Genomic DNA, 26,150 nt, shown 5'->3' on the forward strand with positions numbered 1-26,150 from the left:
ATATATATATATACACACACATACAACAGATAAGGCTGGTTAGAAATAGTAACTATCAACATCAATCTCTGCTTGCTACATTTAACTCCAAGATCTTAACTGTGGGATTTCCAAGACACCCATGAGTTCTTTGAATTGAACTATTCAAGGGATTGAATAGTTCAATCCCTTGAACTATTCCTTGCTGCGCTATGTTGAGGTTCTTGTTACTTTGTTGGCACTAACTTAAAGGAATAGCTGAAATACCTTCAAAGAAAACACATTTTACTTCCAAGAAGCTTCTTCTTAGACTTTGTTTCCGATGGTAGATTACCAATCGGGCCGGTCCGACATATCAACTGATTCCAGGCAACCAGATTATTTCTCAAAGCAAGAACTCCGTATCACTCGGAATTGAAATTTGATGAGTTTTATACTAATGTTCTGCATAAGTGCAAATCTGGGATATTCACTTGAAATGGGACCAATCCAACATGACTTTCAGAAAAAAATTAGTAGGGTTTCTCCTGAGGTTTTATGAGTAGGACTTAAAAAAAAGAAATAAGATATCAACATCCATTTTATTCCATTTATATTATTTCATCTTTCGTAAATGATGTATCCTGCACATCTCAGGAAAGCAGGACGTTGTGCCTCCAGAGTTTGTGTGGGTTCTCACATTTTAAAGATAGCCTTATGGAGTTAGGATCGGAGTGCATCGTGACCAACAACACAGCCCTCATCACAGCAATAGCAGCTCCTTCACTTTGTAAAGATGTTTTCAACATAATTCCACACCAGTGCAGACATCCCTGCTCTTGGAACGCATCCGCTTTGTTTACGTTCACATCCAGGAAGCTGACGGTTCTGAGAGATGTTTCATAAACATGGCACATGTTTATGAAATGGCCACTCTCCATCATTCTTTTTTCACCCTGAAACTGAAAGGCATGGCATGGGGTTTGTTAAACTCTAGAGTTTCAGTAATTCATGAAATCCACTCTATCTGCAATCAGTCAGAGCACCGCAGGGTGACATTGTTGGATATTTGAGAACCATGCACCTCTTTCCTGTGTGCGTGCGTGCGTGTGTGTGTGTGCAAGCAGAAGTATCTTCACTTAAACCCAGGGAAAAATCTATTGTGTGTGTGCGTGTGTGTGTGTGTTGGAAATAATGCATTAATTCCTGCTGTTCTCTCTATTTTGCGTCTGTGCTCATATGTCTCCAAGTCATCACAGAGGTTAGAGCAAATCATTTAGGGTGGAAAACCCCAATGGTTCTTTTTTGGGGGGGATTTGGGTCCCTCCAAACATCAGGTTACTGATGCAGCATCATTACTTATCTGGGACACATCTGCAATGCTCTGAACCATTTATTAAACACAACAAACTTGCAACAGATTACCCAAGCCACTTCACAAACTCAATTTCAAATCCTTTATTGTCAATAAGGGAACAGAATGTCTCCAAATCATCACAGAGGTTAGAGCAAATCATTTAGGGTGGAAAAAACCCAACGATTCTTTTTTTGGGGGGATTTGGGTCCCTCTAAACATCAGGTTACTGATGCAGCATCATTACTTATCTGGGACACATCTGCAATGCTCTGAACCATTTATTAAACACAACAAACTTGCGTCAGATTACCCAAGCTACTTCACAAACTCAATTTCAAATCCTTTATTGTCAATAAGGGAACAGAAAGTGGTGGTAAGAATGTTATTTATTTTATTATTATTTTTTGCTTTTGCAGCATGCATAGTGCCTTGCAAAAGTATTCCTACCTCTTTTTTTGTTTTGTTTTGTTTTGTTTTTTTTTGTTTTCCCACAACCTCAAACTTCTACGGTGTTGAGATTTTATGCAGTGAGCCTGGGACTTCTAGCTCCAGTCCTGGAGAGCCACTGTCCTGCAACTTGTAAACACATCCCTCCTCTAATTACACCTAATTTAAATGTCTGAATCATCACCTCAGAGTCTCACAAAGTTCTTCATGGGCCTGACAATGAATCATTCATTCCATTCAGGTGTGTTGTATCAGAGATGCATATGAAAGGAGGGGAGTGAACACAAAGACACAAAGACAAACCAACACAAAGTAGCACATAATTGTAGATCGGAAGGAAAATGAAAAATGGTTTAAAACAATTATTATTATTATTATTATTATTATTATTATTATTATTATTATTATTATTATTAATTCAAAAACATGTGGAGTGGACTTACATTAAGCCTCCCGGAGTCCACTTGGGAAGCTACTTTACTGCAATTACAGCTATAAGTCTTTTGGGGCAGTGGCTTTGTATCAGAATGGTATTCGGGTTTAGTTCTGGCCCGGGTCAATCAAACACATCATTATACACTTAATGGTTGTTGTCCTTCTGGAGGGCTGCTTCTCCAGTGATTGCCAAACGTGTCCAGGACTTTAAGTGTACAGGATTGTCTTTGGACGTTAGAAGCTGCTTACTGACTAACATTTTCTAACAAATCTCTTGGGAACAGGCGTACTTGTACTTAGATTACATTAGAAGACAGTAGACTCAGGTCGTCTGAAGCAAATCAGTTGCACTGGAAGTTTTTTTAGGGATATTGAAGAAAGGAGGTAGACACCACATGCCAACCTTTTTTTGTTCTTGTAAAAATATTCTGTATGGTGTTCCTTCCACTTGACAATTATGCAGCACTACAAGAGAGTCTTTAACAAATAATCCAAATGAATACACTGAAGTCGGTATGAATACTTGTAAGCTTACATCATTGGTAAGGTTGTGTTTTTATTTATGTCTCCAATTTATTTTCCTCTAAATATTTCTCTTCTTTTATGTTATTAGTCCAGGACAAGCCAGAGTTGGCAGCAATGCCATTGGCCTTGGAAAATCGCAACTGCGTGCTCATCCGCAGAGACCTGGTAGCACTTCCTGCAAGCCTCATAAGCCAGATTGGCTACCGCTGCCACCCTAAGCTCTACACTGAGGGGGACCCAGGAGAGAAGCTGGAATTGGTCGCTGGTAGGCATACAAACACAAGCTTCTATAAAAAAAAACATTTAAAAAAAAGACATTAACATGCACAGATAACATTAGTTCTCTGGAAAACATTCACACTGTTGCACCTAATTTAAATTTAAAATCCAATACCTGTAAGAGTGTATTTCACTGATTGAATTAACTCAAACTAATAAACTCAGGATGTCAGAAGGGCGCTTTGTTGAGGAATAGAAACACTATTCGTGAATCAGAGAACAAACAGATCATGAATGAGAGAACTAACCTCCAGCAATCTGTCAAAGGTTATTCTCTGGCTAAGGACACTTTTTTTTTTTTTTGGATTTGCGTTTATATTTTGATTAAATTAGAGGTAGATGTCAACACCTTTTAAATTGAATTGTAACAGCTAATTGGGGGAAGAAAAAAAAAAAAAAAACAGCCTGACTCATGTTCACAGAAGTCACGAAGGGGTCGCGAAGCGTGACTAGTCAGTAGATCTCAGATATTTCAGTTTGTTTGGAATGGTGGGTTTAATTTGTGCTGTGAATTTGAGCTGTCTGAAAGGAGTAAAACAGAGCTGCTGCGTTCCTGTGTGGAGATTTAAGACTGTGGCAGATGGACAACCATCTCTGCAGATATCATCAATCAGGGCTTTATGGAAGAGTGACCGAGTAGAAGTCAGACTAAAGTAAAAAGCATATGACTGGCTGCCGGGTGTTTGCCAAATGGCCCTTACAGAGCTCTGAGAATGTGAAGAGAAATGATTTTTTTTTCTCTTGCTGTTATGATGACTCAAAAACTGAATGATGTGGCCTGACTGCCAGATATTGCTCTTAGCGATCGACAGAGAAGATGCTCTGAATGGGCAGTGACCACTCAGCATGCGGGGAAGCAAAGTAAAAAATAGATTTCTTTTTTCTTGAATATTTTCAAGCAAAAGAATTGAGCAATTTTCTGAAAGACAGAGATGATCATAGCAACATTAGCAAATTTTGGTTAGGGTTAGGTATCCAAAAGCACAGGAATTCAGAAAATTATAATGTGAGGGAAAAAATCATATCTAATTTTAGTATTAAATGAAGTAAACATGCTTAATTTTGACTTGCAGTCTGCAATAATGTCCCTCAAATTTGTTCATATTGCTTGGAATATTACTTGTCACATTACTTCAGCAAACGTAAGTGTATTTTACTGAGATATACAACACAAATTAGTCTATGGTTGTGAACTTGATGTAAATTTATTTATGTTTTTTAGTTTTTTACATTTAGAAACATGTAAAATGGAGATTGTACATATCAATATGAATGACTTTGCAATGAGTATCTAAAAACCCATTGTGGAACAATAACTTCTTAATGACTCCCTTAAAGACAAAATACAGACGTAACTGAAAGACGAACTGCAACAAAACGAGAAGAAACCTAAACGTGAAAAGAAACGGATTCTGATAGAGGCGTTGATCTCAGGAAATTCTTTTCTGTCCGTGTACCTCAGGAACCCAGGTGTTCATGACACGAGGCCAACTCATGAACTGCCATCTGTGTGCCGGCATCAAACACAAAGTGTTGCTCCGTCGCCTCTTAGCCACGTTCTTTGATAGGTGAGTGCAAAGCAAAGCACAAGTTGGCAGTTATTGTTCAGACATGTGTCTTCTTCTCTTAGATGTGTGCTTGATTCCAGCGCCGCTGCCGTTGTCACAAATCAACTTTCACACTCCATCTGTGGTCATGTTGTGCAATGCAGCTAGATGAGTGTGTGTTTCTGTGTGTCCCCATGTGATTTACTGTATATGTTTGTTACTGACTCTGCCCCCTGGTGTTTACTGTGCGATTCTGTAGAAACACTCTGGCTAATAGCTGTGGGACAGGCATCCGCTCTTCTACAAGTGACCCAAGCAGAAAGCCCCTGGACAGCAGGGTCCTCAATGCTGTGAAACGTAGGTTTATTGTGTAAATGATCTTGTGCATGTCTTGTTTTAATAGGAGCCGTTTGACTAAGTGGACATGGCTGTTTTCTCCTCTTTTTACAGTCTACTGTCAAAACTTTAACCCTAACTTCAAGGAGAGTGAAATGAATGTGATCGCTGCTGACATGTGCACAAACGCAAGGCGGGTCCGCAAGAGATGGCTCCCAAAGATCAAGTCCATGCTGCCTGACGGCATGGAAGTGTACCGGGCGGGCATGGGCATGAGTGCTGCTGCCGCCGTTGGTCTGAACCTAGCCCTGGGCGCCCCTCAGTCAGGAGTTTCCCTTTCCTTCGAGCATGATTTGAAGAGCCTAGAGCAACGGTTGTATCCAGATCGCAAGGACCCTCTCAGGACTCATGCGGCCAGCCCCGGCACAGGGTCGGCTGGGGCAGAAGCCGAGGGTGAAGGCGAAGCAGCAGTCCAGGAGGATCAGGAGGAGGATGACGACGAAGCTGGATCGGAGGGACCAGACCGATCACTGGGGGCGCCAATTTTGGTGTCGGTGGTCGGATCAGCAGACACGCCCCCCGAGCAGGGGGCGGAAAGTTTTGGACAAAATCTGAGGTTGAACGGACAGTGAATGTCCCTCCCCCATGTCATGAAATGCGTCTAACACTCACATTTACTTCTTCTTGCCGTCTCGTCCGTCACTCTTTCCTCTCCTCCGTGCAGGAAAATTTTGTTCTCCACACACAAAGCTGCACTCGCAACTTTTATCAGACAAAAAAAGTTGGCCACACATGCATGCGCTCGTGTGTGCTTGTGTATTTGCAAACTTACATGCAGTGAAATAAAAAGAAAAAAGAAGAAAAAGAAAGAAACGGCTATTAAAAGCATACACAGGCATGGCATTAGTCAGTTCGGGTCCAAGTATGTATTCAGCACTTGGGGCGTCTGCAGCATTATTCCAAAAGGTCAAATAACAAAACAGATGGCTGTAATGATTCATCATATCAGTGCGACACCACCAACAGCTGGTTTGCAGCAGGTTGTAGTTTGCAGTGTAATATTATTTCATAAAGTGACTTGGGGAAAATTGTATTTGAGAAACACAGCTCTACAGCAAGACCACTTTGCATCCCATTACTATTCATATAGAATGTACTGTGAAAGGCTTGCCTAGAAAATAAGAAACCTTTGGCTTTATTTTACCATGTATTGCTTTGCCCCAGTATCATACCCCTTGAACCTGTCCATTTTTATTTTGTCACAGCAACAAACTTTATTGAATTTTATTTGGATTTTTTGTGACAGACCAACAAAAAGCAGTGCATTTATGTGAATCGAGTTTGAGTCAATTCAACATGTGAAGAAAATGTTGAATTGAATTGAATTAGGGTTTTCTACTAATTTTAAGCAAATGCATTTTTTTATTCACCCCCACACCTGAGTCAGTACTTCCTGAACTTCACTGTAATTTCAGATGTTCTGAGCAGCTTTGCACAGCAAGACTGAAAGTTCTTGTCCTTTTTTTTCCCTTTGAAAAGAAAGTCATTTACAGTTAGTCATTTGCAGAAATGACTAACCGGGATTTTTGTGACCCAAATTTATCAAATTGAATTGAGAGGATTGAGAATATTTTAGATTTTCTTCTCTTTTTTTTGCTTAAAATTGAGCATCGGTTTCTTGTGTGTGATTGCACCTCACAATCACACACGACTCTGTGCTGATTGGTTACATAAATTCCCTATGAAATACATTGAAAGTTTGCAGTATTACATGATATTATTACGACATGGAAAAGTTCAAAAGGTATTGATACTTTTACAACACACTGTGTTGTGTCACTTTTATGATGAAAATTACAAAAATATTATTTTCCGCAATTACTGATTTTTTTTATTTTTTTTCCCCCATAACTCTAAGAACAAAGGCAACATAACAAATCTATCACACATATTTGTTGTTTTCTCGTGCATATCTAGTCGGACATATCGGACAAGACTGTCAATGTGATGCCTGTGTCTGCTCCAGACCACACCTCTCAAGCCGCACATATGTACATGCAAATAAACACACAAACACTCGCTCATTCATCATTACACTTCTGTAATCCAAGTGTTTAATGTACTGATGTAATCAAATTGCACACTGTCCAAAAGAATATGTTGCAGTGCTTTCTAACTCCAAAAATCACAAAATTCTTGGAGATGCAGAGACATAAATAAAAAAACACGGGATAATGTCAAGACTTGCATGCATAAATCCAAACAATGGCTGGAAATATTTGCTAAAGAGAACGGCAAAGTCCCATTTCTGTATTGAAATAAGGTAACAGATACTTTTGCCTGGAGCTGTGATGTTTAAAAACTAGAAGCACTTTTTCCGTCTCTTTCTGGAAAAAGGCCGCCAAACGTTACAAATGATCTTGATGTAATTCTGCTTTGACTGTTTCTGACATCGAATTAGTTTGAGTTTGTTGTTGTTGTTTTTTTTTTTTTATTTGTACGAATTCTGAAGAGTGTATTGTCCACTTAAACGGAGAAGAGTGAATATATGAAGTGCACTACACTGAAAAAAACAAAAGCAATGCCAGAGAGGAGTACTGTTCCACCTTCATGAGGTGTTGTAAAATGTACCAAGTCAATTCTGTCCTGTTTCCATCCTGTTTTTGTTGTTGGTTTGATTTCTCGCTCTCCAATGGGGAAATGAGTTGGTGGTTAAATTATTTAAAGAAAACTTTTAAGAGCAAATTACGCCGGTTTACTGCGTTTGCACTCAAGAGAGTTGAGCGAGTGGGGGGGAAGCCAAGGATTCTGGAAAAGCGGCTCCTGCAAAAGACTGCAAATCGCCACCACATTACCCTGATTACATAGTCAATCAGGCACTCTGTGGGCTCAGATAGAAACAACGGGTCTCTATTGACGATGACTGTTTCTGTGTTTTGTTGGAAGGGGGGGGGATTGAGGCCATGCATTCGTCAAGCTTGTTTTCTGTTTTTGATGTCCGTTTTCACGCTTGTTGCCATTGCCATGCATAGGACCCAGTCCAAAGAGCCTTTCTTTATAGTTTTTCTTTCATGCATTGATTTAAAATGATGCACTGTTGAATGTCGCCCCTTGTTCTTTGCTTGTTTCAGTCAGCAGTCGAAGAACATTCAATTACAAAAGTAGACCGTAAATTTAAATTTTTATCACAAATATTCTTAAAAAAAAAAAAAATGTGGTGATTGCACAAGTGAGGTTAAGGAGGTTTAAGGAGATGCTCCCAGTATGTTTGATCTGTTATGTACTTTTTCAGTGATGTGCCACTTTAGAGGTCGGGCCAAATTTTTCTCCGTCTTTGACAAGTATATCTTGGATCTTTAGGGTAAGCTTTTAGATAGCCCTGCATATAAAAAAAACAGGGTGAGGATTGCACTATAGGTAATGTTCATAACGTTTACAGTTGATTTCTTTTTTTTTCTATTTTCTATTTTTCCCCCTTTGGGAAGAACTGTAATCTGCCCCAGATAAGCCAGGGTTATGAATGGCCAAGATGATGGTTGAATGTAAATTGTAGCATTGCTATGGTGAGGGTCACAGTCTTTTTTTTTTAAAATATATGATATAGTAAATTATTGAATCTCTTTGTTTAGTATGTGGCTTCATTTTTTTTTATTGATATAAATTGCAAACTTAAAAAAATGAAATTTAAAGTTAACTTTACTGATAGTGATGTTTTTGCATAAATATTTTAAAATTGATACAAACAGGTCTTCCAGTGTGTTGAAGCACAGGCAGCAGTATCCTAATAAGTGTAAAACTGAGGTTTGTTTCAGTTACTCCACATGATTTTAAATATGCTCATCTAGTGGTGAAATGAAAAGATTGACTAAATTATAGCATCATCTTGTCTAATTTATTTGATGTTGCTCTTGTGAGGGAATAAATATTACTTTTTTTGTCTATTGGGTTCCCCTCTTGTTTTGTCAAATAAGCTAGCTGTGTAAAAATTAAATAAACAGTTAAAAACAAATACATTTACGTTGAAAGGCAAGCCACCTTAAAATCAAAACCCACCATAATCCCTTATTAAATCGGTTAAAGTGGTCCTAGTTAAAAAGATATTGAATCTGCACAATTAAATCTGTGCTTTCTCTGACATGTCTTTAAACGGAATGCGTTTTTTCTGCATTCAATTTAACAGTTTTCAGAGCAGTTCTAATTAAAAGAGTGCAGTAGCTGTAAGGACCTAGGAAAATGTGATATACTCCATTGCAGTGATGAAAGAAGTGTGGAGCAGTGCCTTAGACTGTGAATGTGGGTCTGTGCCATAGTAGTTGTTCAGAAACAAACAAGCCAAGAAGGCTGTAAGGATCAGACTTTTCTCTTACTGAAATTGTTATTCTAAACTTTAAAATTATGACTCTAACTATGTTGACATACTTTAGCTGACTTACTTTCTTTCATGTCATTTTTGAATGTAAAAACTTTGCTCCCTTTATTAGGGTCACTGTGTTTATTTAAGCTTTTATTTACAATAAGACCGGTTCCTTCTCGGACACCCTTGCATGCTGAGCAAAACGGGGAAACCTATCAAATATATGTAAATAAAATCAGATGTAGTTGAATTTGTGCATCCGCTCAAATGTGTCTTCCTCTGTAAAACCTCACCTTCACAGTCAGTTTAACTTTTTTTTTTTTTACTTTCCTTTTTAGCTTCCTGGGATCTTTGATTTTTTTTTTCTTTTTTCATCTTGTGCATGGGGGTAACCGGGTGATGTTGCACTTTAAAATGAGAAATTCTCAGAGAATGTCATGGCTAACCTATGAGAGAATGAGCTCCGTCTGAGGTGCTTAATAGAAAAAAAAAAAGGTAAAATAACGTGTATGATTTTTACATGTTTCTCCGATGGAAACCAGTGTCATGTTTACTGTGAGCTCAAATGAGAAACAGGATGGGGTTGGTGGCTGGGCAGAAACCATTTTTTTATTATTTTGTTCAAAACTTTTTTTCTCTTCTTTTGGCTCTCTGCCTCTTTTACTGTAAAAATAATGGGCACTGTAATAGTTTTTTATTTTTTTTTGCTCTGCTGAAAGGTTAACCCTGAAAATTATACACTGATATGCAAAAATTACACTTGTATCATAAAATGCATGCCATTCAGATGTTCACCCTGACCCGATGAAACCTCTGATCTTTATGCACCCTGTATTTTATGCTGAATAACTGTTTTCACTGTTTGCAAGCAGAGACTTGAGTCGTCTTGCAGTCGACGGGGCTGTATTTATTTTTTTTTATCATACGCCCTGGCCTTTCATTGAATGTTTGCATAAAATGTAATCTCTTTCATAATCGACAGCAAAATACTGATTAAGAGCGGCATACATGAACTAACTACCCAGTTTGAGTGTGCATCTAAATCTTCAGAGACTAAGAAAAGAAATGCACTGAAAAGTTTGTGCGTGTATGTCTGTGTCCTCGAACATGATGCCAGCACTTTAGAACTACTTAGAAAACCGAAAGAAAAGAATAAAAATAAATAAAAAAATAAAAACATCAAGGGCGACCAAGGCTACAGGCAACAGACGAGTAGATGCAACTTTTAAAGCCATGTGTTCAGAGCGCTGACAATCAGAAAAGGGATGAGGCCCACAGTGCACTATGGGGGATGTGAAATGACTTGCTGTGCTTTTGCTATTTGCTTTTGTCTTTCAGCTCGTTTCATTCTGTACTGGCTTACTTTCAGAATGGAGGGTCGATGGTGTCAACTGCAGCCTTCTTGGTTTTATGTGTGTGTGTATGTGTGCGTGTTTGCAGCAAGGACTGACTCAAACCTTGGTGCTCATTGGGCAGAGCTGTCCTCAGTTGGCATGGACCTTATCTGTCATTCTCTGGGCTTTTTGGTGACCTGATGATGGACGACAACACAGATGTTTCAAAAGAAAAAAAAAAGAGAGAGAAAAAAAGAAAGATGTTATCATGCAACTGCATTTTTGATCATCATGTTGGTTCTGACTATCAGCAGGCAAATTGGTATGAGGCTATTTTAGTGTTGATACTGCTTCATAAAAGAGACAAAATGTTGAAATGTTTATGCGCCTTCTGACTCTCAAGCATCAATAATATATACTGGAAATGCAAGTTGCCACTTTCGATGTTGCAGATGAATCTCTTTCATTCCCATCGTTGTATTATGGGTTTTAAGTTGTGTATTCAAAGAGTACCTTATTTCTTTAAATGCAATACAAAAACATGTCTGCTTTCTAATAAAAAAAGTCCTTACTTCACCATGTACAGTACTGAGAGGCTTATTCATTTGTCTTTGTGTCTTTGTGTTCCAAGAGCTGAAAGGCTGCGTTTGGGGATCTGCCCATAGTGCTGACTCCATGAATCCTATACACAGGAGGGAGCCTTATAGAAATGTGTTTTGCAAGTTCTGATGTACTTCAGATATGTACAATGCAAACGTGGCATTAAAGGGTTGCCAACAGAAAGAAAATAGCCAATGCTGTGGTTTTGCTAGAATATATTTGATAGAAAAGGAGTCTTCGAAAGTTGATTTCTTTTATTTTTTGGCCAAATTTACTATTGAAGATAAAGGAACCATTTTGGAGAAATAAAGGAAATTGTTCCAGTGAAAAATCCAAACCTTTCTAAAAAATAAAAAGAGAGAGAAAGAGAGATGTACACTTTTTGTCTTATTAGAATTTTTAATTTTGCATAAGTAATCCGGCAAATGATCATTGCCTTCTTTATCGAGCATCACTCTTCAATAGAACAAAAGTCACAAAAATGTTATTTATAAACAATAATATCATAAAGCTTTAAAAATTACCATTAATTTTAATATTACGTCAGTTATCAATTTATTTGAGGTATTTTACGTTTCCTTATGGTCACTCGGTCCAAATCCCTTGTGATTCCTTCACATGCCTTCCTTGCGCATAGAAAGGTTATTGCATTCATTATTAAAGACCAAATCCCTTGTGCCATAAGCCTTAAGTTCTACTGGGTTTTTTTATTTATTTTTATTTGATGTCAAATGTTAATGTTAAATGGATCACCATTTATGATCATTCAGAGGTTTTTTCCAGCCATATTTCTTTTTCAAAGAAGATAGTTCTCTGCTTTCCTTCCAGTTTTTCCTTCCAGTTTTAGTCAGTCGCCTTAGATGTTTTCTTTGCATGCCAGTGACTTGACCCTTCTTAAAACAGACTAACATATTTTCCACAACCACATGATATGTCTTTCCACATGGTTGTTTATGAAAGCCACTCAATTCATCATCTGGGATTAAATAGCTTGTTGCCAGCTGGAAGACAATTACCATGAAGTAACTATCCACTTCTACTGACTGGGGAAAATAAAGCAACGAGGTAATGCTGACATTTTCAGATCATAAACAAACAAACAAACAAACAAACAAATTAATTAAATGTGGATATGCACAAGAATGTTAAATAAAAGTGTTGAAAATATAAACAAAGAAATTACTAAATATTAAATAAAAATACTAAATGCTCAATTCATTGTGGCCTGAGCTACCGCAGTGATCCTGTGTTCTGGCATCGACTTGCCATCCTGAGATCGTTTCTTCAGGGCAAATTTGCGCGCTGTGTGCACAGCTGTACTAATGCGGCTCATCTAAACTTTATCACAGATACGGACTTTCAAGAAATAAACACATACCGTACATTTTCGCAAAAGGCAGTAGCTTCTGATACTGAAAATGGGAGACGACGCAGACACCCCTCCCGAGAGGGAAATGAAGGTAAAGTCGTGTGTTGGCAGATTAGCATGTGGAAGCTACTGCGTCAGTTCATTTTCTCTGTTTGTGACTAGCTTACCCAGTGAGCTCCTTGGTCAGTTTTAAAATTAGGCTTAGTTTGCCCTGGCATTCTACGTGTATTTAGTCAACTATAATATTAACATTGACTTTAATGTGTTTTATATGGTATTAGTTTAAATGCTCCCGAAGTTAAAGTAGACGATAATTTATGTCTTCTAAGTTTTTAGCTAGCTACGTGTGCTGGAACATTAGCAAAAATATTGTTTACTAAATAACTCTGGAAAATAGCTATCCAGTTATTATATCACATATTTTCAGTGATATCAAAGTCTTGTTACCATTTCCTCCTGCGTAGTGCTGGGATAGTGTTATCTTGTGGTTGTATAACATTATTTAAATGGCTATGTTTAAACTTCTCGTACTGGTCAATTTTTTAGCGCAATATCAGAAACTGAGAATGAAAGCATTTTTTTTTATTATTATTAAATGTTGAGCGGAAATATGTCATAAAGCACGATTTAGCTATTTATTTATATTTTTAGAATGCTAGTGCGGGATCGCCACAGCAAATCTGAAAGCGAAACAGCATTTTATTGAATCTGGCTTAGACTGGAGAGAAACACAAAGGTTTTTTTTCCTCTTTTATTTCAAAGAAAAACTGATTTAAAAAGCCCCCATCAAAAACAGTTCTTTAAAACTCGATGAAGTCAAAGTCTGTAAACTTAAAAGCATAGAAAGAAAAAACCTTAACATAGCCAAATGAATATTCATATCTTCACAGTGTTGTAGTTGGTAGCACTTGTGTTTTGCAACAAGAAGGAAATCCTGACCGGAGGTCCTTTTGCATTAAATTTGCACGTTTTTCCTGTTCATTCATGGGTTCTTACCCTGGCTTTGCTCCAAACTTATGACTGCTAGGTGAAATGGTTTCCCTAAATTGTTCACAGGTTTGAGTGTGTGTATGCATGGTTGTTTGTCCATGTCGCCCTGCGATTTCCTGGTGACCTGTCCTGAGTGAACCCTGTCCATCACCCAATGACCATTGGAGATAGGCATGGGCAAACCCTGTAAGGATGTGAGGGGCAGTTCAGTGAACAGTTAATCCCATAAACATCCATTTCTGTGGCAGATTGAAGTTGAAAGTAATCTTTTAAGTCTGCCATCAAATTTCTGGAAGCAACACTGGTGACTTGAATCTGATTCGAATCTGTGCAGGAAGCTACAGATTTGGGCGATGACATGGAGGCCTTTCAACCTCAAAGACTTGGAGCTCAACGCTTAAGATAAATCAACAAAGCAACAGAGAACACACACAGAAAGCTGATCAGCAACTCTGATATGGGGTTGATTGCAAAATGCTCCATGGATTATTGAGAAAGATATACATAATTTTAGGCATTCCTTTTTTTTTGTGCAAGTCAAATTGAAAATCGGTTGATTGAAAATAACTTTAAAATTAAACCTGCTGGGGATCTGACTAATTTTGTACATAGCCGTGTTGTGGTTACAAAATGATTTGTCTAAAGGTACAAAGTGGAAGGATGTACTGTAGCCGATACAGTGACGTGTTGTCTGACCATGATGTACGTAACCTTTTGTTTGTTTTTTGTTAGGATTTTCAGTTTCGACAGATGAAGAAAGTACAAGTTTTTGAGGCTGTTGAAGATATGCCAAAAGACAGATCCAGTCTACTAACTGTTTCAAACAAATATGGTTTGACATTTGTTGGCCTTGGCCGAACATTCAAAGTGTATCTTACTCTAAATATTCTTGCTGCTGATAAAGCTGATGGGAACTCCTACGAAGTAGGTAAGGACATATCCAAGCAAGTTTGATTCAACGTTTTTGTTACAGAATGTTCTGGATGTCATGTCATTGTGGTGCTGAAACTGATTTTTCTTTTTTTTTTACTGTCTTCTAGTCAAAGGCATACCAGCTATGGTGGAAGTGACTGGAGACATGTCTTTGCACCACTTGGCTCTGAGTTGTGATGAACTCACTTTGTCAGTTTGTGGGACATCCGAGGAGACCGGTTTGTCCATCGCATTTTATGATGTCCGGACCTTCATAAACAAGGCAACTGCTTAAATGTTTGTTTCAAAAATGCTACCGTTAGTATTTTGTGATTAACAAAACAAAGTAAAAAAAAAAAAAAAAGTTTGTAACGAAAATTTGTGTGATCTCCAAGATTGTTTCTTGGAAATATTTAAGCACACGTAAAGCTGTGAGAAGTACGTAAAACATAACCTTCAAATGGGAAATTATGCATTCAAAATGCTTTTTAGCCTTCTATTTTCAGAATTAAAAAAAAAAACTGAGTCATTCATTTATTTACTGATTTGTCATATTTTCTTTTGTCAGGCCAGACCACAGAAGTTGCCATTTGCGTCGCTGCAGCCAGCTGTGGCCTCTGATGCTTTGGTTCAGGACCTGAAGTGGAACCCTGCTCAGCCTTCCATGCTGGCCGCCTGCTTGTCGGATGGCAGCATGATGATTCTTGAGGTTACAGGTGATGTCAAGATTCAGGCCCAGCTACCTGCTAACAGTGGTGTCACCTGCCGTAAGTCTAACTTATAGAAATATACATTTAATTCAGTTCATACGTCATTTATACCTGTTGTTTGACTCAGTTGCGGCTTGTTTACTTTACTCTGTATAGTTAGCTGGAGTCCAAAAGGAAAGCAGGTTGCTGTGGGAAAAATGAATGCCACAGTCAGCCAGTATACACCAGTAAGTGCATTTTATTTACAATTATAAGATTAAATTCTTTTGTTTTTTGTTTTGTTTTGTTTTTGTTTGAGGAGTGAAACTGATTATCTTTTATTGCTCAAAAGGCTTTGGAAGAGAAGAGAGTTATCCCGTGTCCACCTTTCTATAATTCTGATGACCCAGTCAAAGGTATACATGGATTTATTGAAAAGGAAATTGTTTCTGCCCAGGTAGTCGTCTTCATACTGATGAGATATATCAGGGCCCCCGTTTCAGGAAAGCAGGGTCAACAAGCCCTGAGTAGAAGGCAGGTACTTTGAATAAACCTACTTGGTTCTGTGCTGCTAGGGGGTTTTCGTCTCTCTGACACTGTCCTTATGCCAGGTCTTAGCTGAAATGTAGGACACACTCTGAGTTTGTTCAACAAAAACACAAAAAAACTACAGCAGCGAATACAGTCTGTACTTTATTGCATTAGCACTGTAAATATTCCATGTTATAAACTGATTCCATTTTATTCTGCAATTTCTGATATTCTAACCATGTATTCATCATGCACTAAAACCTTTTTTGACTTTTGTCTTTGTTTCTAATTTTCTTGTGCAGCTCTGGATGTGCTGTGGCTTAGAACACCTGTGTTTGCAGTGGCATATGCTTACGCAGACGGGTGTCTTGAGACTCCTCCTGAGCTGGTGCTGATCTCCCTCCCTGTAAGTACCACAAAACCTATGTTGCTCATTCGATTCAATTAATTCAATTTATAGACTTCAATATGAAACCTCCCATGTTAGAAAACAAGTGCCAGACTCCATAGCAAAACTCTGAAGAGCAGGTTATACATATATGAAACATGAGACATTTTCGATAAGTTATTATGAAACTGTTTAAGGATACCATACCAAACCAACTTTATTTATAAAGCACTTTAAAACAACCACAGCTGATACAAAGTGCTGTACATTAAAACACAACATAACAATAAAAAACATAAAAAAATAAAAACTTTTACAGTTTAAAAACAAACACAATTTAAAACTAGAGCCCGCTGGAGTTGAAAACCAAGTAAAATAGATGGGTTTTAAAACGACCTTTAAAAGTGGACAGTGAAGGGGCCTCTCTAACCTGCAAAGGCAAGTCGTTCCATAACTTAGGGCCCATGACAGAGAAAGCCCTGTCCCCTCTGAGCTTCCTTCTGGATCTCGGTACCTCCAAGAGCAGCTGATCTATGGACCTGAGAGACCGATAGGGCACATAGGGGTGAAGAAGCTTAGAGAGGTAAGCCGGGGCAAGATTATGCAGTGATTTAAAAACAAACAAGAATTTTAAAATGAATCCTAAAATATACAGGCAGCCAGTGAAGTGAGGCCAGGACAGGGGTCACATGCTCTCTGTCGAGTTCCTGTCAAAAGTCGTGCAGCAGCGTTCTGAACCAGCTGCAGACGTGAGAGCAGCGACTGACTCCCAGATAAAGTGCGTTACAGTAATCCAATTGAGTCAAAATAAAAGCGTGGATCACCATTTCAAAATGCTGCCTGGAAAGAAAAGATTTCACTGATCCCAATCGCCTTAAATGATAAAAACTGGACTTAACCACGGCTCTGATTTGGTTGTCCAATTTGAAATCATTGTCCACCTTAAAACCAAGATCTGTAATAACAGGTTTAAAATATACCTCCAAGGTCCCAGGTCACAGGAGCCACTGGGTCCAAACACCATCACCTCTGTTTTCGTTTCATTAAAATTTAAAAAGTTCTAGGCCAACCAAGCTTTAATATCACCTAGACATGCCAGGAGATGTTTAATGGAATGGACATCCTTCTGSTTCAGGGGCAAATAAATCTGACAATCATCAGCGTAGCAATGAAAAGAAATCCCATGTTTCCTAAGTATAGAACCCAGAGGCAGTAAATAAAGAGAGAAAAGCAGTGGACCCAGAATTTAGCCCTGCGGGACACCATAAGGCATTGAAGCAGCAGATGATTCAGAGTCACTAATATTCACTGAAATTGTTCTCTCCTCCAGGCAAGACCGTAACTATTTAAGAACAGTGCCACCAATACCTATAACGTGGTTTAATCGTGATGTTAAAATGTCATGGTCTACTGTATCAAAGGCAGCAGTTAGGTCAAGTAAAATCAGAACAACATGGTTACCAGAATCACATGCAAGAAGGATGTCATTAAAAACTCTTATTAAAGCAGATTCTGTGCTATGAAGAGTTTTAAAACCTGACTGAAAAACCTCCAGAATGCCATTCCCATCTAAAAACTGTCAGCTGGCAGTACACAATTTTTTCTAAAACCTTAGAAAGAAAAGGCAGCTTCGAAATAGGCCGATAATTAGCCAGAACAGTAGGGTCAAGGCCAGGTTTTTTTAAGCAGTGGCTGCACTACTGCATGTTTAAAACTAGCAGGGACCACGCCTGAGGACAGACTGTTATTTATAATTGCAAGAACAGGCTGCCCTATGCTAGATAAAATATCTTTAAAAAGTCGTGGAGGGACAGGAGGGGGGGGGGGGAACTTGATGATTTAATATGGCCAACCATGAATTGGCCACATTATCATTTAGATATCAAAAGATATCATTTAGATATTATCTAAATGATAGATGGATGAAAACCTGTAATATAAACACCATAACTATTAATGTACATTTAAACAAACCACAAATTGGTGTCAGAACACTCAGTGTTTCTCCCAGTGTATTATAAGCCTGGCGGCCCGCCATGCTTTACTAGCCCCGCCGCCAGGCTAAGCTTTGCTTGTTTACGTTTCTAGGGGGAAAAAAAAAAATTATTATTTTTTTTAAAGCTGGACTGCAAACATCTCTTTTGCTCTTAGCATTTCACTAGCAGAGCAGATTTAGGTTTATAGTTTATGCATTTAAACCTGACAGCGCGCGGACCAATCACCAATTTGCGCTTTGAATCGTGCGCTGCCGCTGCTTTACCTCAGCGGGATCGCTTGCGCCTCCTTTCACTGAAACTGGACACAAGCTGACTTGTATGGATATTTACATCAACTCACTGTGAGGAATTATGATCCTTTGGAGAACTCAGCTCTGGTTGCGCAGCTCAAAGTGAACCGCAGGAATAACTCATAGCGAATTCAGAGGTGCGCTTTGTGGATTGGTGAGAATGATTTTTCTTTGTAAACGAACAATTATATGCAGCGTTTACATCTCAACACGCTGCCTAGCGTGTGGCTCTGTGCAGGGGCGGATCTACTGGGGTGGCAGTTGCCACCCCAAACAAGAGCTTCGCCACCCCTGTTGCCACCCCAGCTAGCGACAATGAATTCAATAAATAGTTATGGCAAATCGAACATAAAGCGCATGAAACTCTTTTTTCCGACATTGAATGCAACACAATGTAACCTGACACCCACTGCTAAGTAGCAAGAAGTGCGAGAGAAGGACAGAGCGCCAGCAGCAATGATGGATTCATTGCGTGATTTATCGTAAGTCACACATGCGCCATTGAGTCAGGAATATCGGTGGTCAGGAAACTACTAAAATCACGCAAATAATCAGAACAACGGACGCAATGTTTAGCTTTTAATTCAACCATAGATAATGGTAATAAGGGCTTCAGATTTCACAGGTGAGGAAAACGTTTTAATTTTAAGAAAACATTGAACAAGTGAGCAGTGGGTCAGTTATACTAGCCTAACTGTTGCTATCCCGCTATTGACTTTGATAATCTTGGCATGTGCTGCGCAGTTCGGTGTGTTTTGGTTCCGTTAGCACTAAACAACGCGCCCATCAAGTCATCAGTAGAGCAGCTGTTTAAATCAGTTAATCAACCAACGCGGTAGTCAGGCGAAAACTTAATAATCACAATATAGACATTAAGCCATGACAACATAATGTAACAGACTGGATGTTCTGTTTTAGTGTTTTTGCTACTTTTTTGTGTGGGAAATGTTTGCTTTTTGGTGTTGTTATCCCTGATCGGTAATCTCTGCTCTATCTGCTCGTTGAGCTGTTGTCGGTTGCCATGGCAACGGGTCGTGTGTAATGCCGACATACAGAGCGAGTAAAGACGGAATAGAAGTGGTGGGAGCTATTTTTTCTTTATTTCTTTATCCATTTAAATTTTGTTACTTTATTCTTAAATTAAAATTTTTGTATTATTTACAGAGTAAATTAAACTCTGTGAGGAGCTTTCCTGCTCTCCACGGAGTCACGCATCATGCTGATTTTATACTATTTTATTATTATTTTTGGTATTATTTTTCCGGTTACACAATGCATCAAACCATATCAAATGCGTTGTTTACTTGGAGTTAATGCGCGCGGCCGCATGGAGATCTGAGAAACTCGTCCCATTAACTCGACCAACCAAAGTAGTTTCTGTGACGATTAAAAACTCAACAGACACGAAATGGAAGAGCTGCTAAAACCACATTAGCAGCATTGAATTAAATCTCCCGTTTGTTGCGCGTACCCATTGCTGCGTAGTGCAGCAGATTACCTCATCATGCAGGGCCAGTCCAAGGCTGTATGAGGCCTTGAGCAGAATTTGATTTGGGGGCCCCTCTTGCTGCTAAAAACATCAGCACCTCTAACAGCTTCTGTGTTAGATTTAGTGAAATATGGGAGAAGGGAGTAGTTTAATTGGCCAGCCTAAAAAGCAATAAGTTATAATCGCAGTTTACTAATTTGTATTTGTAAATTCAAAGATTAAACTCACAGCAACAGATTGTTGCTATGGTAACAAAACAATCTAACTATGAATATTGTCCTTTGAAGTTTTACAAAGTACTTGCCAGCTCCTTAAAATCTTGCATCTAAATGTTAAACAATTTAAAATCTTTTAATTTATGTATGCCTAAACAATTGAAACAAATTTAACAGCATTGATAATTTCAATAAACAAGTGTTACATTCATGTATCTGTGGTCTGTTTTAAAATATTAGCGTTTATGGGGCCCTTGAAGCCCTTGGGGGCCTGATGGAGCTGCTGACTTAATTTCGATTAAACAGAAGTGCAGATTTGTTGTTTTTAGACTAGTTGTGGGTGTAAATAATTTTATTGATATATATATATATATATATTTGTTTTCTTTTCTGTTTGTTTTGGTGTTGTTCCTCATTTGGTCAGGAGTTGTTTGTTGCCTTTTGACCGATGTTTTGATTTGAGGGGATTTTGGGGGTGACAAGGTTGCTAGGCGATCTACACAAACTTCTGACAGTAACTGACAGTTGGCTGTTTTGGACATAGTGCAGCGAGTGAGCGAGCGTACAAGTTACGATCGATTAGAGATAACTAAGGAATAGTCCAATTAAGGTCCAGACAATCAATTGGCTATCCCTTGGTTGATGAGGGAAGAAGGTGGGTGTTTTGATGAGTGAACTGTATTTATTGAGCGTGATGTTTATGTTTCGACATGAAATGGTGTTAATATTTGATTAACTGTCGAACAGTTGAAACAGTTAGAATACGTTTTAGTTCATTTGTAATATAGAAATGTTACAGTTAATTAAATACATGTATTGTAAATTTAATGATATTACATAAAGTAAGGTTTATAGGTTAAGGTAAAAGGTTAGAACCACTAAGAGTTACTAATGATATTTCATTTGTATGTTTGTAGCTCTTACAGAGTGTTCATGTACAAAGGTTGTTGAATAAAGAAACGTGAACCATCAGTTAAAGATACCATCTTTTCAACCGGGACGCTACAGTGGGTTTAAATAGCATTTCACTGGAGATGTTTTTTCCGTAACATATAATTACAAAGTAATATTTTTACATTTACTGTCAACTTAACATATTTTAATATAAAAACACCGTCGACCGCCTCGAGCCCCGACCACCGGGCTTAGCAAGTTTTCTGGGGGAGACCCTGAGAACACAGTACATAGTCAGATGTTTTTTGTTTATTTATCACTGATAATTTGTATTTAAATTCTCCAGAAAAAGGATGAGAAAGTGGAGCCAAAGTATTTAAACTTTGGTGAGAGTGTTTTTGGCAGCTGTACAGAGCGACAGCATCACTACTTCCTCAGTCACATAGAAGACTGGTAGGTGTCAGCATTTTTTTTTTTTATGCCTACAATAAAAAAAAGTCACTTTTTACTTAAATAACTGCCCTTTGTAGAATTTCATTGTCATGTTGAATTGATAGTTTTGCTGTGTCTCACTGTTGTTTTTAAAGGGATCTTATGTTGGCTGCATCAGCGGCGTCTATTGAGGTCAGCGTAATTGCAAGACAAGACGACAGGGTATGTAACACAAACAGAAACAACATAAAAAAAGCAAACATGTTAAATCTCTGTTTTGAATATAGAAAGATAGAGAATCACTCTTTGACTCTGTCCTTAATTGTCTGAAGTAACAAAAATCTCATGTACAGTACTGAACATGGCTTCTTGATAAATGTGATAAAGTAGAGTTAACATCTACAATATCTGTCTAGATTTCCTAAATTAGAAATGAGGATTTAGCATGATGAGTTGCGAGAACTTGCTAATAATGATTTGTACTTTGTTCTGATGCTTGTTGTTGTAGATGTGGGAGGTTTGGCTTCTAGAAGATGCTAGTAGAGCAGAACTTCCAGTGACCGAAACGAATGACGACACGCTGCCTCTTGGCTTAGCTATAGACTACACAAGCCAGCAGGAGATCCAAATCAGTAAGTGTGGTAAACGTCTAGATTAGTTCTTATCTAGACTAAGCGAAAAGTATTATCCTTTAAAATTTATAGAAATTAAATTTGCTTATTTAAATTAGATTGAATAAATAAAAGAAAAATACAGTTTTCACAGTACAAATCTGAAATCCTTTAGAAACCTAACTTATTTAACAAGGTGAGAAGGACTTTTCAAAAGACCGGGCCTGTAGGAAAATACTTACAAATCCACAGATTTGCAGAGGAAAGTAAAATGTACGATTAAATTCTAATTCTAAATATAATTTGAAGCTGATAATGCTTGAGTTCAGTTGACTTCATGCTAATGTAGTCCAGTTTAAACCTAAAAACAACATATGATGTTGTTTATTCCTATAATCACACTTCCTAAATGTTGTCACACTGAAGATATGAACTTTTGCTGTTTGATCTTTTTTCTTGATTGATTTGAACTGTGTTGAATACACCTCACCTCCACATCTCTGTGAAGTCAATGTACTGTGGTATTTAGTAGAAAGCAATTGGCATGCGCTAATTGCCGCACTAATACAGACACACATTATTTCCAAACCACTGTTAAATTTATTTTCATTTTGCTGCTATTATAGTTACAGTTACACATTTCTGTCACGAATAAATCAGGTGCACATTAATATGACTACATCATTGGAGGAAAGCATCATTAAGGGGGAAGCTGATATTGTTACTTTTATTTCCCTATTTTTAAGCAGATGAAGCACAATTGAAAAGTTGTGTTATTAAACTAAATCAAAACACATTCTCAGGACTTAAAGAGCTCCGGCCAGGGGCCGGATTTCCGGCTTTTGACCAAACTTCCGCCTCAACCAAACTGTAGTCTCCCGGACCTTTCTAGACGGGAATGTGTCTTCGGCGATACATCTAAATTTGCAGTATCGTAATTCCGCCACACGTAGCGCTATCTGAAAAATTCCAACGGTTGCTGAAAGGGGAGAAATTGCACTTTCCAGCAAATATCGGGTTAATACGGCAACTTCGCAGCTGCAGAGAGTGTAATTAATCCCGAGGGCAGGAGGGCACTTGTTTAATAGACAGTAAATTGCGAAAATAACTTGCTGGATATTGAAAGTTCCGGTTGTTATGGATACATGGGTAAGTAAATCATCTCACAGGACATTTAAAGAACTACTTTCAATTAAAATAAGGAAGATTTATTTAGTCAGACGTTTGAAACTTAGGCGTAAAGAGCTCCGTCTGGGGGCCAGACTTTAAAGCAAAGCGAGCATTGGACCAAACGGCCCCCCTCAACTAAACTGTAGATAATAGACAAAGATGTCTGCCAATCAGATTTCTAGCTCTCGTGTTCTTGACCAATGACTGTAAAACGGTTTGTAGAAAAGCAGTGCATGCGTTCGATTCGGCGGTTAAATCAAATGCGATATGAAAGAAGATGGAGTTTGTCTCACCCGGTAAAGAAACGCGTTTAGTTGGGAAAGGAATTAAAAACAAGTGGCCCTGGGCATGACTAGAAGAGGACAAGACGAGAAGTTGGCGGACATTTTTACAAAAGGGGGGCGCTGGGATTCCTTTGGGGACGTTTGGTCGAAGGTAAACTTTACACCTTAAATGCACAACAATGCCAGTTTAGACTTTGAGCAACTTGGTAAAACTGTATTGTGTAACATTAAATCATGCCTAGCTGCAACTGTATCGATGGCAGCTCTTCTTCTATTTGTAGCTTTTGGCGCAGCTCCTCTCCTGCTAGTAGCTTCACCATCAGGTCAGCATTACACAGGCTGATGACGTTGCTGTGATTCACTTTGTCTGGTGTCTGATTTTTTAATATTTTATGTTTTATTGAGGATTTTTGTACATATGTTTTAGCAGTTCTGTGATGTCAAAGGAGCAACTTATATTAAGTGTTTTATTGTCCGTCTGTTTGCTGCCCGCTTCCATGGAAGGACAACAGAAAATCGCTCTTATAAACATGTAATTGCTAAAATCACGATACCCTGACTTTGTATCACTCAGAAAAATAAACCCATTTAAATAAAGAAGTCCCTCCATGGGTGATACCACGATAGAGAGCGTTCATTGTATAGCGTTAACACGGTGCTGTAAGTGGTCCGGAATGAAACGGGGGTGATGGAACAACAAAGCACTTTTAAATTTCAATAATCAAAATACCGAAATTGTTTCCGTTGTTTTAAAAGGTTTATGTCAGTCTGGTTTTCCCCATCGATACGCCCTGCACCTTTGGGGGTAAAAAAAAAAACGAAGCGCACATTGGCAAAACTCTGAAACAGGAGAAGTGTTACATAAAACGGAGCGACGAACTAGATGTGAATTATGGCATAAAAACAGAGAATCCGACGCTGAACAGTGAAAAATCAACACATGATGTAAAACATATGATGATTATGCAGCGCAGCAGGTGATGAGTAAAGATTACTTGATGGTGAGCATCAATAAACGATCAAATAAATCTAGCAACAGGAAAGAAACTAAAGTGGACATAGCAATAAACCGAGAGGATAAAACTAATCAAAGGAAACTAAATAGAAATTAATGAAGAACAAAATGCAAGAATAAACTAAGAAACTAAAGTAAATACAGAGGAATAAACTGGTGTGGCAAGACCTTTCGAGCAATAATTGTTTATTCCTGTATGGCAAGAATAAACAGACACTATTTCCAGATAAAAGGTAAAATTATATTGTTGAAGTGCCATGGGTTTAAGACCATATCTAGTACTGAGAATAAATATATCTTACAAACCATAACAGTAAATAACTGATCACTTATTTATGTTTTAATTAGATTTGATATGAAATAAATATGTTAGTGTTAATGTCATGAGGCTGATGACTCCATGACACTTTCAATTTGACTCATTAAGATTTGATTAAGAACCAGATTTGTTTTTGTAATTTCTGTCCAGTAAAACTATTAATCTATAAATCAATAGACAGGTCTATATAAAGATATAATCAATGTTTCTGTCTCATATTTGTATGGCATTAAAAGGACCTGGAACTTTTATTTTTCCAATGAAAGCTCTGGTTAGCACAGTAAATGCCATGTGGGTGAAATTTTATAGATGATGCTCTGATGTCCCATTCTCCTGAAGGCAGCACAAAGCTGCACTTCCAGAAACCAACAGAAAGACTGAAGAGAAGAAGAGCTATGATTAATGTAGTTACAGTTCTATCCATCCATTTTGTTTTGAGTTGAAATGTACTGAAATCTTATTTAAGTTTGAGTGTTTAGCTTCTTAATTGTATTTTTAGAAGCAATTGTTGCACTATTCAAAGACACTTTTTATTAAACTGTGGCAATAGCAACACTATAGTAAATTTCTATCATAACTATAAGTTTCAGGCTCGGGATTTTTTTTACTTTAAGCCCTGCATTCTAGACTGTTTTGTTTACTGCATTGCAGAAAGACTGATGTGTCAAATATGCAGTGTTGAATTGTACATTCTCTATTGAGTAGGTGGCAATCTGTAACGTAAAAATGAATTTAGGGTGGAATTTTTCTAGAATTAGATTTATTTAAAAAGTGGATTTGTGTTGATAACAAAGAAGAAAATCTTTATTTGGGCAACTCCACAGACAGTGGCTTGCATTTCAGATTTGTCTAAAGGCTGCACAAAGCAACAATAGAGTGGAGAACTCTCTAAACAAGCAGAATCACGTCTCACGATGGGTGTTCATCTGCCTTGATCGTCTGGAGGTTGACAGTGTAGAAAAGGCACACAAACAAACAGGAAAAAAAAAATAATCACAGAAACAATGGCGTTTACTAACAGAAAAAAACAAAGAGGAGAGGTTCTCAGACTCTATTGTTGCGTCTCCCCATTGTCTCGTGGCCTCTCAGAAGTGACATGGCCAGACGTAACAATCAAACGATCAAAAAGGAAAGTTTCAAGGCCGTTCTTAAAGGCGATGGTCGTGTCAATGAAGCGACCATTTGTTTCACAAGTCGATCTGCAAAAGCCGCCGCCTGTTGCTCTCGTCTTAGAAACTGCAAACTGTTTTCATTCCATTTCATCTCGATTCATCTCTCGTGCAGCAATCCATCGCCTCTTTGTTTCATCTTGGAAATGTTTTTGCTGAACACACCTCTATTGATCAGATGAAACCGAAATCCATCAGGCTGCTTTGTGTGCGC

General features: G+C 38.2%; 2 protein-coding genes across 10 annotated transcripts in view; both read left to right on the plus strand.

The window, feature by feature from the left end:
- Positions 1-11,153, plus strand: part of nacc2 (NACC family member 2) — a 37,483-nt gene extending 26,330 nt beyond the window's left edge. For all 4 annotated transcript variants that reach the window (XM_008424407.2, XM_008424403.2, XM_008424402.2 and 1 more), the window contains exons 4-7: positions 2,811-2,987; positions 4,464-4,569; positions 4,808-4,905; positions 4,999-11,153. In XM_008424407.2, the coding sequence (XP_008422629.1) occupies positions 2,811-2,987; positions 4,464-4,569; positions 4,808-4,905; positions 4,999-5,516 (899 nt within the window). In that variant the 3' untranslated portion in view covers positions 5,517-11,153. The remainder of the gene's footprint in view (positions 1-2,810; positions 2,988-4,463; positions 4,570-4,807; positions 4,906-4,998) is intronic.
- Positions 11,154-12,445: 1,292 nt separating this feature from the next.
- Positions 12,446-26,150, plus strand: part of nup214 (nucleoporin 214) — a 34,758-nt gene continuing 21,053 nt past the window's right edge. For 5 of the 6 annotated variants that reach the window (XM_008424408.2, XM_008424411.2, XM_008424410.2 and 2 more), the window contains exons 1-10: positions 12,446-12,632; positions 14,264-14,459; positions 14,572-14,726; positions 15,012-15,210; positions 15,310-15,380; positions 15,485-15,548; positions 15,966-16,069; positions 21,283-21,389; positions 21,524-21,590; positions 21,877-22,000. In XM_008424408.2, coding sequence (XP_008422630.1) covers positions 12,591-12,632; positions 14,264-14,459; positions 14,572-14,726; positions 15,012-15,210; positions 15,310-15,380; positions 15,485-15,548; positions 15,966-16,069; positions 21,283-21,389; positions 21,524-21,590; positions 21,877-22,000 — 1,129 coding nt within the window. In that variant the 5' untranslated portion in view covers positions 12,446-12,590. Of the gene's footprint in view, positions 12,633-14,263; positions 14,460-14,571; positions 14,727-15,011; positions 15,211-15,309; positions 15,381-15,484; positions 15,549-15,965; positions 16,070-20,509; positions 20,698-21,282; positions 21,390-21,523; positions 21,591-21,876; positions 22,001-26,150 lie in introns of those variants that run through there. The other variant, XM_008424413.2, reaches the window with a different exon arrangement.

The sequence above is a fragment of the Poecilia reticulata genome, linkage group LG12, assembly GCF_000633615.1.
Source record: "Poecilia reticulata strain Guanapo linkage group LG12, Guppy_female_1.0+MT, whole genome shotgun sequence".
NCBI classification, from domain to species: Eukaryota; Metazoa; Chordata; class Actinopteri; order Cyprinodontiformes; family Poeciliidae; genus Poecilia; species Poecilia reticulata.